Source organism: Ictalurus punctatus, chromosome 15 (genome assembly GCF_001660625.3).
Source record: "Ictalurus punctatus breed USDA103 chromosome 15, Coco_2.0, whole genome shotgun sequence".
Classification (NCBI taxonomy): Eukaryota; Metazoa; Chordata; class Actinopteri; order Siluriformes; family Ictaluridae; genus Ictalurus; species Ictalurus punctatus.
Window position 1 is genome coordinate 3,600,001 of NC_030430.2, and position 15,043 is coordinate 3,615,043.

At 37.6% G+C, this 15,043-nt stretch overlaps 1 protein-coding gene across 6 annotated transcripts in view; it reads right to left on the reverse strand.

Moving 5' to 3' along the window:
* Positions 1-15,043, reverse strand: part of LOC124628938 (C4b-binding protein alpha chain) — a 53,767-nt gene that overhangs the window by 29,520 nt on the left and 9,204 nt on the right. For 4 of the 6 annotated variants that reach the window (XM_053686481.1, XM_053686479.1, XM_053686482.1 and 1 more), the window contains exons 5-16: positions 14,705-14,778; positions 14,033-14,212; positions 13,685-13,861; positions 13,351-13,527; positions 11,750-11,920; positions 10,731-10,901; positions 9,773-9,943; positions 6,943-7,119; positions 5,999-6,175; positions 3,732-3,773; positions 2,320-2,371; positions 614-794 (exon numbers count right to left, since the gene is read on the reverse strand). In XM_053686481.1, coding sequence (XP_053542456.1) covers positions 698-794; positions 2,320-2,371; positions 3,732-3,773; positions 5,999-6,175; positions 6,943-7,119; positions 9,773-9,943; positions 10,731-10,901; positions 11,750-11,920; positions 13,351-13,527; positions 13,685-13,861; positions 14,033-14,212; positions 14,705-14,778 — 1,666 coding nt within the window. In that variant the 3' untranslated portion in view covers positions 614-697. The remainder of the gene's footprint in view (positions 1-613; positions 795-2,319; positions 2,372-3,731; positions 3,774-5,998; positions 6,176-6,942; positions 7,120-9,772; positions 9,944-10,730; positions 10,902-11,749; positions 11,921-13,350; positions 13,528-13,684; positions 13,862-14,032; positions 14,213-14,704; positions 14,779-15,043) is intronic. The other 2 variants (XM_053686483.1, XM_053686484.1) reach the window with 2 other exon arrangements.

The following is a 15,043-nucleotide window of genomic DNA, read 5'->3' on the forward strand; positions in this document are numbered from 1 at the left end:
GAGTGAGAATTTATTTTTCACACCAAATTGTTGAGGCCCCCCAAGCGCCCCCTGGCGGCCGTGGCCCCCACTTTGAAAACCACTGGCCTGACCATGCCTGTTTTGGATTTGTGTTATTCATTTTCATTTTGCATTTGCCTGCCTACATTTCTCATAATAAAGCTTTTACTGCAGTTGCATCCATCTCACCTTGCATTACGTGACAAAGTGGCAAATGCAATATACATATGCTCTGGGTGTTCCAGGTGAGAGTTTCTCTGACTGACTGAGATGAATCATGGCATAATTAAATAAGGAAATAATTTTTGTTGAAAATAAGGGATGCATTCTTTAAAATGTGCCTCCCTAGTGCAGAATTCTAGTGCAAAGCAAAAGCTAATAGTTGATATTGTTAATTTACAGCTCAATCTACAAATTTATCCTAAGTTTGGAAGTTCATACAAACTTGATTCAACATTCTATAAAAATTTAGTGCAAACAATGCAAAGAAGACAAACATCAGAAGTCACTCATAACTGAGCTGTGTTTTACATAAATAGAGAATACAGCAGACATTGCTTTGAAAAGCAAGCATACATTTTCTTTGTAGATAAATGCTAAGGTTATTCAATACCTTAAAACAAGGTGTCTGGACACTCAACCAAATCTTGGCCAGATTCCGTTGCTGGAGAGACTCTGGGATGTGTATGGGTTTCAATCAGTACATGCCTTTTGGTGAAGAGTCCTCTGTTGTATGATCGAAGAAGGACAAATTGACCAGAGAACAGTTTTCAGGTTCGGAACAGACTTTAGGTCTGGAACAGAAAAGCAAAGTAAGCTGATAAAAACTGCACCAATGTGATCATGCTGATAAGCGTTGTTGTAGGTGGAGCTGTGAATTTAAAGCATGAAGCAGATGAACCTTTAGACAAACCTTCAAACCCATTAGACTGACTTTATTTAGATATACTTTATATTTCTCTCTTCCAGATGATTATTGTTTTTGTTATTAATTAGTTCATTTTAATGAGAGAATTCAGCAGTGTGTAATTCAGTGAAAACAGTGATAATTCGGAATTTTTACAAAGCAGTGAAATGTGAAAGCTCTTGGTGGCTGGACCATTTTATCATAGATGTGTAGGATCAACGTTTCGGCCAGCAAAGAAGTTAATTAGCTAAAGAAGTTAAGTCACTGCGAATCCACTGTTCTGATCATTCAACCCACTCATTCATTTTATACAGTGAAGTACATACATGTACTGATTTTAAAAAATTAAAAATAAATAAAAAAAGATAGTAAGGAGGCTATAACATCTCTTCTGCAGTTCCATTAGCCCAGAAACCATATGTAGACCTGCAAGTCTGCCACTGGTGACTTTGGGCATTGCTGAATATCAGTTATGTTTAAATGTAGCTTAGTTTCCTCATATTAAACAGCTGCAGAGAGCTGTGGTGACAGGCCGGCGGCTGGTGCGCAAGAAGTAGAGAGCGCTCCTCCTGCTGTGGTGCTGAAGAGACAGCTCCGCTTCAGCACCACCAATGTTTTGGACAGCCGAAGGGCGCGTGGCTGCGGGGCGGGGCCGCCGACACACACACGGCTGATGGCTGATAAGCAGTGCAGCAATTCTCCATCATCCAACACCTGATGGGAGAGTATAAAAGGGCGATCCTCCGCTCGCAAAGGGAGTGAAGGCTCCCAGGGCACGAATACTAATCTGTTGTGTGTTTTTTGCAGAGGACTCCGACGCGACCAAAGACTCTGCCCCCTGGCTGCACCCACGACATTGCTTGACTTATTACTACTGTACAAGAGTAATCAGTACAAAAGTACTCTTGTATTACTGACTTATTATCTGCAATAATACTGCAGAATGGGTTCCCCGTCACTCAGGAAACACCCAGCATGGCCCGGCAGCCCCGCAGACGACTGAGCACTTCCCCTCACGGCAGCACGCTTCAAACACACACACCATCATGAACTTTAAATAAATCCTCCACATGTGACACTTAAACAGAGTCCTGTGTGTCTGTGCTCCGCCCACCGCTGGCTACATTCCCTACAGAGCCCTTCTTCCCGCACGAAAAAAAATGTCCTATAGGTATGAGAAGTATTTAGTGTTCTTGACATGCCATTGAGCATGGTGTGTGTGCATGTTTTGGAAAAGAACATTCAATTTCTTATAAGCTGTTAATTGTAGCCAATAAATGCAAAAAAATAAAAATAAAAATAAGGGGCAGCAGGTTAATGCTCACACATGATAAAAAAAACATTAAAAACAGTAAGCATGCCATGTGATTAATTCTAGTTTAAAAATAACTTTCGAAAATTGTACCACTTACACTTTACTTTTTCTATTTTTCTTGTAGCAGTAGAAAATGACACAACCTAAAGCTGAAGAAGAAAAAAGAAGAAACAGAAAAAACATGACTAAGATTGTAGGTGAAAATAACAGCTTAAAATTTGCAAAAAAAAAACCACAGCAATACCACCATGCTTTACATTATATATGTATATATATATATATACACACACACACACACACACACTCTGTCCACTTTAATAGTAACACCTGTACACCTGCTCAATTATGCAGATATTGGCCTTCATAGGGCAGCAGCACATTGCATAAAATCATGCAGATACAGGTCAAGAGCTTCAGTTAATGGAAACCTCAAACATAAAAATGGGGAAAAAGTGTTCATCACTGTGACATTAACCATGGCTTGGATGTTGGTGCCGGATGGGCTGGTTTGAGTATTTCAGAAACTGCTGATCTGTACGGAATTTCAAACACTACAGTTTCCAGAGTTTACACAGAATGATGCAAAAAAAAAAATGCATCCTGTGTGCTGGCGATCTGCAGGCTGAAACACTTTGTTGATGAGAGATTAGAGAAGAATGACCAGACTGGTCTGACATGACAGGAAGTCTATAGAGCGTCAAATAAGCACTCTTTAAAACCGTGGTGAGCAGAAAAGCATTGCAGAACACACAACACATCAAACCTTGAGGCGGATGGGATACAAAACGAGAAGACCACATAAGATTCCACTCCTGTCAGACAACAACAATGATCTGAGGCTATCATGAGCACCAACTTACCCAAACTGGACAGCTGAAGAATAGGTGATTTTTTTCCCCTAATGTTTTAGAAAAAGAAAAAAAAAAAATCCCTATTTTTTTCCCAGTGTGGTCTTCCAGCTGTCGTAGCCTAGCCACCTAAAGGTTCAATGTTTTGTGCATGGTGAAATGCTTTTCTGTTTACCGCAGTTGTAAAGAGTGATTATATGAGTTACTATATCCTTCCTGGCAGACAGAACAAACCTGGCCATTTTCCTCTGACCTTTCAAATAAACAAAGTGTTTCCACCCACAGAACTGTTGCTCATGTGTTTTTTGTTTTTCGTCCCATTCTGTGTAAACTCTACATTGCTGTGTGTGAAATTCCCAGGAGATCAGCAGTTTATGAAATGCTTAACCTCTATGCCAAGATCAAAGTCCCAGAAATCACACTTATTCCGCATTTTGATGTTTCATGTGAACATTAACTGAAGTTCTTGAACTGTATCTGCATATTTTCATAATTGGCCGAGTAGACAACTGCATGAATGTGCAGTTGTACGGGTGTTATAGAGGTGTCTCTTACAGAGAGTAAGAGACTCTCTGTAAGAGAGTCTCTTATCTATCTATCTTATCTTATCTATCTCTATCTATTAGAGAGAGAGAGAGAGAGAGAGAGAGACCATACTTACCCAGCAGTCCTATGAGAATTAAAATGATCCAAATATAAGTACCTGCAAATGAATATGAAATAATTATATTTAACATATTAAATTATATATATTTAATTATATTCAAATATATTTTATTTTCATTAAATTAAACCTGTTGCATTTATTAGACAATATAAAAATTTTTAAAGCTAAATTATTCAACGTTTCATTATAGTGTTGCTCCCTTCTGTCACGACTTCCCCTTTATGCAGCGCTGTGGAGCATGTGAGCGCGCGTGCACGAGCAGGTGTGCGAGCACCTGCTTTCCCCTTGTGGACAATCGTGACATTTCTACACGTGCATTTGTTTATGTTTCTGTTATGTCTCCTCCCCGTTCTGTCATTGGCTATTGTTTCACGTGTGTCTGAATTGCCCTCATCCGTCAGCTATTACGACGCGGAGTAGGTTTGTATATATACCGCACGCCTCCCAGCACACAGCGCGGAATATTAGATAAGATATAGTATTGTAGATTAGTTAAGAGTCCTTACGATAGATAACCAGTCATAGTTCATGTTATGCTTCATGTTTCGATTCGTTTGTTTAGTTCACGCTGGTTTCTCCGCTCCCAGTTCATAGTCATTGTTTGTTTCATGTTTTGTGTCTCGATCCTGTTTTCCGTGACCACGACCTTGATTCCTGCCTTGCCCCGTGTATGCCTGTTTGCCGATCGCCTGACCTCTTGCATGTTTGTGGATAACGTTTTGGATCACGTTTTGGGTTTTCCTGCCTGTGTCTCTCCTAAATAAAACCTGTTCAAACTGCGTTTGCATCCGTCATATCTCCGTTACGTCACGAAACGTGACACCTCCAATGACTGTTAAACCTACAAAAGCAACTGGTCTGAATAAAACACATAAAACATTAATATATTTATAATGCAATATACTATAAATTCCTTTGTAAATGTGATTATAATCATTTGGCTTTATTTTACAGCCTTTTACATGAGCAATATTATATTGGTAGTGTTTAAATCTCTTAATCACTTTTATCTCTTAAGATCATCTATTGCTAACCTTCTAGACATTCCACATATTAAACGTAAAAAGTGGTGAAGCAGCCTTTCGATTTTAAGCACCAAATATCTGGGACACAATACCGGCAAACATTCATCACTGATTCATCATTCTTTCACTGATAAAACAACAACATTATTTCTCTTTAGCATTAAACTAGCTTTTATTATTTACTTTACTTTTACTGATAATGAATTTTACTGACAGAAACTTTACATTACTTTTGGATTATAATGTTGACTTGACGGAGCCAACAAAATATACTGTTCTCCATATTAATCTTATTCTCTCCCAAAGTCTGTTCTGTTTTCACAGGTCACAATTTTTGATTACAGCCATGAAATTCGGCAAAATCGGTGATCCTACATGGGAGTAACATGCTTGTGCTTTTGGGAAGGATTGGAATTACGGTTGCCACGTAGCAATGGTCCAAAATGCATTGCAACCTAGCAAGCACCTAGGATATCATAGCAACCACCTTGCAACACCCTAACAATTACTTTGAATATCATATCAAGCACCAACAACATCCTAGCAACTGCCTAGCAACACCCTAGCAACCACCCAGAGTACCCTAGCAACTGCCTAGCAGCAACCCAAAACACCATAGCAACCGCTTAGCAACACCCTAGCAACCGAGTAACAACCACCCACAACACCCTAGCAACTGCCTAACAACCACCCACAACACCCTAGCAACTGCCAAACAACCACTCAGAACACTCTAGCAACCACCTAGCAACCACCCATAATACCTTAGTAACCGCCTAGCAACACCCTAGTAATCACCCAGAACACAGTAGCAACCGGCTAGCAACCACCAAGAGCACACTAGCAACCGCCTAGCAACCACTCAGAACACCCTAGCAACCACCCATAACACCCTAGCAACCACATAGCAACCACCCATAACACCCTAGCAAGCACTCATAACCTTTCCACTTTAAAGCTTTTATAAATTTAAAAAATAAATAAATTTAAAACTTATTAAATTTTCAAACATTCATATGCCTTTGTCAAACCAACATCAAAGTTTGTCTACAAACTTTTCAATCTAGTTATTATTATTATTATTATTATTATTATTATTATTATTATTAACATCATCATCATCGATTATTTTTTGTATCATGACAATTGTTAAACAGGGTTCCTTCTGAATTCCCAATCAGCCAATCATCTGGTTGAGGAGGCATATCAGTTATTCAAAACATTGATTAATCTTACTTAGGTGGCACCGTGGAGGAGGTGGATTCCATCCATTTTCCCCACAGGTCAGGAAATCAGACCCTTCCATCTTGTATCCCTGGTTACAGTGGACCTGGACCGATGATTTATATACAAAATATTTTTCTGTGCTGTTAATATATCCATGTTCAATTTGAGGTCTCTCACAGATCACGTCTGGAAAAAGAGAAGAGTGAACAGAAACATAGAATGCTGTTTATTCCAAACCATATCAACTGTACACCTAATATCAATGTGCTAATAGAAAATGGGTTCATTATATTATATTATATTATAGTGTGTGTGTGTGTGTGTGTGTGTGTGTGTGTGTGTGTGTGTGTGTGTGTGTTCCAGCTCAAGCACACCTGGTGCAAATAATGAAGCCCTTGACTAGTTGCATCAGGTGTGCTTGAGACAACACCTGTTTTGCATATTTGTGCTTTTGTGAATTCTGTTCAGGGAGTTGAATAATTTTGAGACTGGAGAAGTCATTATAAGTTGCATTTTCGGTTGAATTTGGGGCAACTACTTTTAGGATTCGTTGTGTTGAACTATTTCAATTGCTTTTGTTTGATTTGTTCATTGCAAACAGCTGAAAGTCTGAATATTTTGACTATAAACCTGATTTGCTTTGGGGGTTGAATAATTTTGAATGCACGCCAGGTTGGGTTTTATTCCTTACTTTATTACTTGCCTATTTTACCATTTTGTTTCTGACTAGCGTATGCTTCTGTATTTCTGTTTTGTATATTCACATTGTACTTTGAGCTGCAATTTAAATGTATGAAAGGTACAGTATAATTATTATTATTATTATTATTATATAATTGCCAGGGATTATTTTATCATGACAATTGTTAAACAGGGTTCCTTCTGAATTCCCAATCAGCCAATCATCTGGTTGAGGAGGCATATCAGTTATTCAAAACATTGATTAATCTTACTTAAGTGGCACCGTGGAGGAGGTGGATTCCATCCATTTTCCTCACAGGTCAGGTAATCAGACCCTTCCGTCTTGTATCCCTGGTTACAGTGGACCCGGACCGATGATTTATATACAAAATATTCTGCTGTGCTGTTAATATATCCATGTTCAATTTGAGGTATATCACAGATCACGTCTGTAAAAAGAGAAGAGTGAACAGAAACATATAAATTAATGAACCATTTTCCATTAGCACATTGATATTGGGTGTACAATTGATATGGTTTTTTTAAGTACATATTTCACATGCTACTGACTTAAAATTACATTCACTGAATTACTTAATTAACTGGCAACTCAGTGTACATCTCTCTCTCATACATACACACACACACACACACACACACACACACACACACACACACACACACACACACACACACACACACACACACAAATGTACTTAAAGCACTTTTGTAAAGTGAAACAAAAGTCCGCTTTTTCAGGTAACTAATGTCGCTAGCTAATGCACTTCTTTAAAATCAATTCACAATCACTATAAAGAATGAGTCTAATTTATGTTGCTCATAGCCACTGTATAAACCAAGGACACATAAACAGTGCTAAATAAAATGTCCCATGATGTCCATCACTGATTAAAACCAAGAAGTTAACTCAATTATACATTAGTATTGATATGTACCTGAAAAAATATTGACACTAATTCATACTTGATCTGAAAAGTGGTATTAAGGCATGTCTAGTCATTTTGAATGTCCAATGTGAGTAATATACATATAACCCATGTCCAATTGCATAGACCTATTACTCATAAGGACAGTGTATGAGCGTGAACCGTTGTGGTATGAATAGTTGTGAATGTCATGATTTACATCACACTGGAACAATCCACAAAGGTTTCACAACATTTCACAACATTTCACAACTCCAGAAGTCAAAGTAGGAACTAATGATCGATATGATTCATACACAGTATTTAAATACAATATTTTTCCAAGAACTGTGAAACATCTGCATGATGGCACCACAAGCCCATCTGATTTTACTCACTATTGCTAGACATCTAAGATATAGAATCTTACTTCCAGAACTTCTCACTGTACAAAATTCTCACTTAAGAAAAAGTGAGGTAAATATCTACTGTTGTAAGGACCAAAGTACTAGTAAAATTTCTGTTATTAATAAAACAAAACAACAAACAAACACACACACTCTTAATCTATGCGATTAGTTAATTATCCTACTATTGAGAGTCCGTTGAAGTCAGTGTGTCACTCAAATTATGAAACACCAGGAGTGGAAAAGAAACGAGCTATGTGTACTCTTCCCTACAGCACTTGAGTACAGTTACATTTATATTGCTCTTTTCTAAACACTCAAAGCGCTTTACATAGTATTGGGGAGGGAAATCTCCTCAACTACCACTAGTGTGTAGCATCCACCTGGATGATGAGCCGTCCACCTCACACCAACTTTGAGTGGAGAGGAGAGAGTGATGCAGCCAATTAAGAGATGGGGATTATTAGGGGGCCATGATAGAGAATTTCGCCAGGACATTGTTGTATACTCTTACTCTTTTATAATAAGTGTCCTGGGATTTTTAATGACCAGAGGCAGGACCTCGGTTTAACGTCAGTGAACGTACACGGTTCACTGTACTGGTATTTAACTTTTTTTGAGTATAATTAAATATAAATACTTTGACCTGTTCGATTGCCTGTTGTAGTACATGTATCTAAGTGCTGCTACAGCCTATGGGTAACAATCAGTATAATGTGTAAGAGACATCTTTGCTAGACAGCTAACTATGTTGCTAGAAACATGCATGAATTAACATAATCTAACTAGCCTGCTAAAATGTAGCAAGCTATGGAAATCTCTTGGTAAAGCGAGCTAACCAGTTAGTTCACTTGGTTAGTTAATATAACTGTTCAAAAATACGTTACTTATATGTGGAACTCTTTCAGACTAGTTGTGTCAATAGTAGACACACAAAAAAGAAGAAGAAGTAAATTATAAGTAATTACTCAAGAAGCTTTTCACTAGATTGCTTTATTTGTTTACTTTTACTTGAGTAATTTCCTTGATCACTGTTTTTACTTTTACTCAACTGCATCAATACTACTGTAGCAGTACTTTTACTGAAGTCAGTGTGGTTTGTTCTTTTTCCACCAGTGTGAACCACTCCCTCACACCAGCATGCAAAAAAAACAACAACCCCGAAACCACAAAACAGCGAGTTTTGACCATGTGACCATTCAAGGAAACCATATTTTTTAGCTTTCAACATGAAAATGACTTAAAACACACATCATTAAAAGTACTGAAGATCCAAGTTGGTCAAAGTTGACACTGAGGAGAAGTCTGAAATGTTCCATCATGAGTACAGGATATCGTTGAGGCACCATGAAGTCTAAACCCTTTCTTACATTAATACAGTATGTGACTGTTTGTCCATATTCATATAACTCCTTCAGGGGGTTAAACTGCCCGTTATTTATAACAGGAGGTTCTAAGCAGGTCACAACTGAGGAAGAAAGAATGTTTTGAAAAGTGTTTCTCGTAGGTAATTTTTCTCAAAATGAAAAAAGCACATATTTTATATTAATTATAATATTTCTTCTCTTTGAATCAATTCAAATAGCACCTAATGTTAAGACTTAAAGAGAATCTGGGAATAATGTACAGATACGAATCGTATCTAACACTGAGAACACACAATCAGAACACTGATGTTTACAGGTTTTTATAAAAATTTAACAAAAGGCTAGAAACACTACTGGATATAAGGTTTGATCAATCATTGAAAAAAGGCTGATTAATCTTACTGCTGCACTTTGGAGGAGGTGGAGTCCATCCATTTTCTGCACAGGTCAGCTTATTAGACCCCTCTATTCTGTAGCCTTGTTTACACAAGATTTGGACTGAGACACCATATCTGTAAGGTGAGCTTCCACTGATAACCGCATTTGGGACAGATGGTGAATCACAGGTGATATCTGGATAAAATAAAGAGCAAAAACCAGGAGACACTTTGAAAATATCTCATAAGCGCAAAGGTTCACAGACAGATTGTCCTTCTAACCACGTGCCTGAGCTCCTTCCTTAGATTTAGACCTTTAAACTCTATTGTTTCAACACTGAACTGATAGCATTTCTGTTTGAGGAAAATTTCCCACCAGTTAATTTAAGCAATTGCTTAAATGGTGGGTTCATTATTATTCTTAAGGAAAAGCAAAACAGTAAAATGAAAAACTCGCTTATATTAAACATAGAACTTCCGAAACCGAATCCTCCGGCATCGTCTTGTCAGTCCGCTCGCCTCACTCTCGTTACGTGATAAATGAAATCTGATCTGTGCTGCGACTCGGACTCATTCATGTCATGCTGAATTCAGCTGACGTGTTCAGTTTTTAATTGTAGCGACCGTTCTCTAACTGCACTAAATGATTTTTATTACTATAAAAAAGCAAAACGACAGTGGGGGCGGCACCGTGGTGGGCAAGTGATGTAATCGGTGTGCAGACAAACACCGTGCAAAACCGGTAACACCGACTATCCCAGCAAGCCTAGTTTGAACATTGATTTTTTTTTTTCGTACTTGCTCAATAATTGATTTCTGCTCACTTTAAACCAAAAGGAGTTAGATACTGCAGCATTTTATAAAAAAGGGTTCACATTTATTGAAGTTAAGCAACCTTTCTGGGTCATGAGCATACTGTATCTCTTAAATATTGAAAAAAAAAATTATTAAAAATTATTTTCAAAACTATTGATAATTCTTACCGATACACTGAGGGAGAGATGGAGTCCATCCATTTTCCGCACAGGTCAGCTTATTAGACCCCTCTATTCTGTAGCCTTCATTACACACGATTTGGACTGAGACACCATATCTGTAAGGTGAGCTTCCACTGACAACGGCATTTGGGACAGATGGTGAATCACAGGTGATATCTGGATAAAATAAAGAGCAAAAACCAGGAGACACTTTGAAAATATCTCATAAGCGCAAAGGTTCACAGACAGATTGTCCTTCTAACCACGTGCCTGAGCTCCTTCGTCCTTGTAGCGCCCCATTTAGACTTTTCGGACTTATTTGTGATTCCTTAGATTTAGACCTTTAAACTCTATTGTTTCAACACTGAACTGATAGCATTTCTGTTTGAGGAAAATTTCCCACCAGTTAATTTAAGCAATTGCTTAAATGGTGGGTTCATTATTATTCTTAATGAAAAGCAAAACAGTAAAATGAAAAACTCGCTTATATTAAACATAGAACTTCCGAAACCGAATCCTCCGGCATCGTCTTGTCAGTCCGCTCGCCTCACTCTCGTTACGTGATAAATGAAATCTGATCTGTGCTGCGACTCGGACTCATTCATGTCATGCTGAATTCAGCTGACGTGTTCAGTTTTTAATTGTAGCGACCGTTCTCTAACTGAACTAAATGATTTTTATTACTATAAAAAAGCAAAACGACAGTGGGGGCGGCACCGTGGTGGGCAAGTGATGTAATCGGTGTACGGACAAACAGCGTGTAACACCGGTAACACCGACTATCCCAGCAAGCCTAGTTTGAACATTGATTTTTTTTACGTACTTGCTCAATAATTGATTTCTGCTCATTTTTAACCAAAAAGAGTTAGATACTGCAGCATTTTATAAAAAAGAAAAAAAAAAAAAAAGGGTTCACATTTATTGAAGTTAAGCAACCTTTCTGGGTCATGAGCATACTGTATCTCTTAAATATTGAAAAAAGAAAATTATTAAAAATTATTTTCAAAACTATTGATAATTCTTACCGATACACTGAGGGAGAGATGGAGTCCATCCATTTTCTGCACAGGTCAGCTTATTAGACCCCTCTATTCTGTAGCCTTCATTACACACGATTTGGACTGAGACACCATATCTGTAAGGTGAGCTTCCACTGACAACGGCATTTGGGACAGATGGTGAATCACAGGTGATATCTGGATAAAATAAAGAGCAAAAACCAGGAGACACTTTGAAAATATCTCATAAGCACAAAGGTTCACAGACAGATTGTCCTTCTAACCACGTGCCTGAGCTCCTTCATCCTTGTACCCCCCATTTAGACTTTTATGACTTATTTGTGATTCCTTAGATTTAGACCTTTAAACTCTATTGTTTCAACACTGAACTGATAGCATTTCTGTTTGTCCTCATCCCAAATGATTGCCCAAGTCCTGCAAACCTCCTTCAAGTCTGCATTTTTATGACTTATAGTGTACGAGCAATCAAGGGTCCAAAAGTCAGAATTTGGAACAATCTCCAAGACTTCATTAAATTCTAGTTATGTTTCATGGTGCGCTTTTACAATGGCTTGCCATTCTGTGACTCTGATGGAGAAACATGAAATTGCAGCCATTACTCATCCAAACACTTTGATTATACAACAAATGGTTGCAGTGCATTTTCCCTGTGCTTCAGGTGTTTCCTAATTATTATTAATTATATCTATAAAACTATATAGTAATTATTTATTCAACCTTCTTTCTTACACTACTCTATTTTGCCGTGGTACAATGCCTGTGTGGGAAGCATGGTGGCTTAGTGGTTAGCATGTTTGCCTCGCACCTCCAGGGTTGAGGGTTTGATTCGCTATTGGTAGGTAGAGGATATGAATTCGGATATGACTGAAGGTCATAAACATTTCATCAATCCCAACACCAAATGTGACATCATAGCAGCTCCATCTTAAATTATACATCAGCTATAAACATTCATTTATTCATATTGAGTATCCGCTTTATCTTCGTCAGGGTTGTGAAGGAGGAATACACACTGGATGGGACATCAATCTAACACACACACACACACATTTGAGGCAGCTTAGAGTAGTCAGTCCACCTACTAGCATGTTTCTAGGTATCAGGAGGATACTGGAGAACTAGAGAAGTTTTTTCATTCACTGATCGCTTATAACTGCAGTATTTTTAAGTGGAACTTATTTCTCGGATCCACAGAAATAATTTGCTGAATACACAAGTGGTTGACCCTGCTGTACGTGCTTAATGGATCTCACAGGTATGTGCGAACAAGGACCACAAGTATATCAGATTGGACAGGGCTGACATTTCATTATATCTCCTGGACCAACCTTTATGTGTTTGCTGTATATTATATATGAAACATGCAACACACTCTGTAGAGTTACGACTCACTTCACTTCACTGATCAGATAATTATCAAGTTTTTCATATTTCATTTCAAACAGTAGGCACAAGACCTGAGTAACTATTCAAGAGTAAAAACACGTTATCTTAAACCATAAAGCAATGAAAGCTTTAACACTAATGAGACATGTCCTTTTTACAGCAAATTTCAACATCACACAAAACAACACATTCGTATCTTTGAGATTTTCTCAAATACTTACCCAGACATTGGGGAGACGTCTCAAATGTTCCATTATCAGTACATGATATTGTTGAAGCTCCACCAAGTCTAAAACCTTGATTACAAGACCATGTGACTGTTTCTCCATATTCATATAACGTCTTCTGGGGGTTAAATGTTCCATTCTTTATATCAGGAGGTTTTAGGCACGTAATAACTGAGGAAGAAAAGAATGGCAATTAAACCTCTGAAAAAAAATCATATCAAACATAACATCTGATTGCATGAATCTCCGTGAACCAGTCATAACTAATGCTGTTTGTGATGTGAATATATAATTATGTTTATTATTGAGAAACATTCATTATTAGTACCATTGCACTGAGGAGGAGGTGGATTCCACCCATCTTCCGTACAGGTCAGGTAATCAGACCCATTCATTCTGTAGCCTTTATTACACCGGTAGCGGACAAAGTTGTTATATTTATAAGGTGGTGATTTTCCTTCAGTTCTAACTGCGTTTGGGATTTCCGGTCTCTCACAGGACACAACTGTATAAAAAGAATGTCATCTTTTTTTTTACTTCTTGTACCTGTTTGTGCTCAAATATACAATTTATAACTTTTAAAATCATCATGATCAACATACAAATGTAAAAACAGGATTTTTATTCTTATTTTTAATGAAATATTGTTTTAAACACTGAATTGAGTGGAACTCACGCAGACACCGAGGAGGAGAAGGCTGAAAAGTTCCATCACTAGAGCAGGTTAATTCTGGAAGTCCAATAAGCTCAAGACCTCTGTTACAAGAGTATGTGACTGCGTGTCCATAATCATATGAGTCATCCTCTGGTTCAAAAGTGCCATCTGTTATACCGGGAGGCTTTGTACACTTCGTCACTGAAAAAAAAAATCACAATAAATATTCTAGTATTCTTTAATTATTTTTAGACTAATGTTGAAGGAGAAATATAATTGTATAAATTCTGTGGTAAAATCTACAGAGAAAGGAAAATACCAGAATGCCATCATATTGTGCAGTGCTGTAATAAGGACATTCATGTCATCACATTTTAAACTGGAGAAGGTTTGTAGGATTTGAACAGAATGTTGATGAATTAGTATAGGATACATTTTAAACTTAGTATTCATCACTATATAACACCCTTGGAGACTGGAGAAATCATTAATGTTCCTCCATAACAGAAATTACAAGCAAGTCATTCAAAATGTCAGTTTGCAGCATTGGGTCATCTTCCTCTAAAACCTTGCCAAGCTGGTAAATGAATGCTGACTAAATTCTGATTATAATCTAGTATTATTATCTTCATTGTAATGTAGCACAAAGCTGTTTTTAATAATGAAAAATGTAAAAGCGAAAAATGACATTACCTTCACATATAGGAGCTCTCCCATCCCAGCCATTTTCTCTGCAATTTCTCGTTTGTGGTCCAACAAGCATATAACTGCAAAGAGATTTTAATTTAGCAATGAAAACAAGTTAGTTTTTTCCTTTAGATTTTCTTTCAAATAATGAAATGAAAGGACGTGTCTGTTCTGCTTTAATGGCCTCCCAATAATGACAGGCAGACTGTCAAGAAGCTGTATAAAGGGTGGTGTATAAACATACATTAGGTGTATTAACATACAGTCTTATCTTTGTATGATCTGCAACACTTTTGATTTTATACTACCAGGTAAAAGTTGGACACGCCTGCTCATACAAAGAAT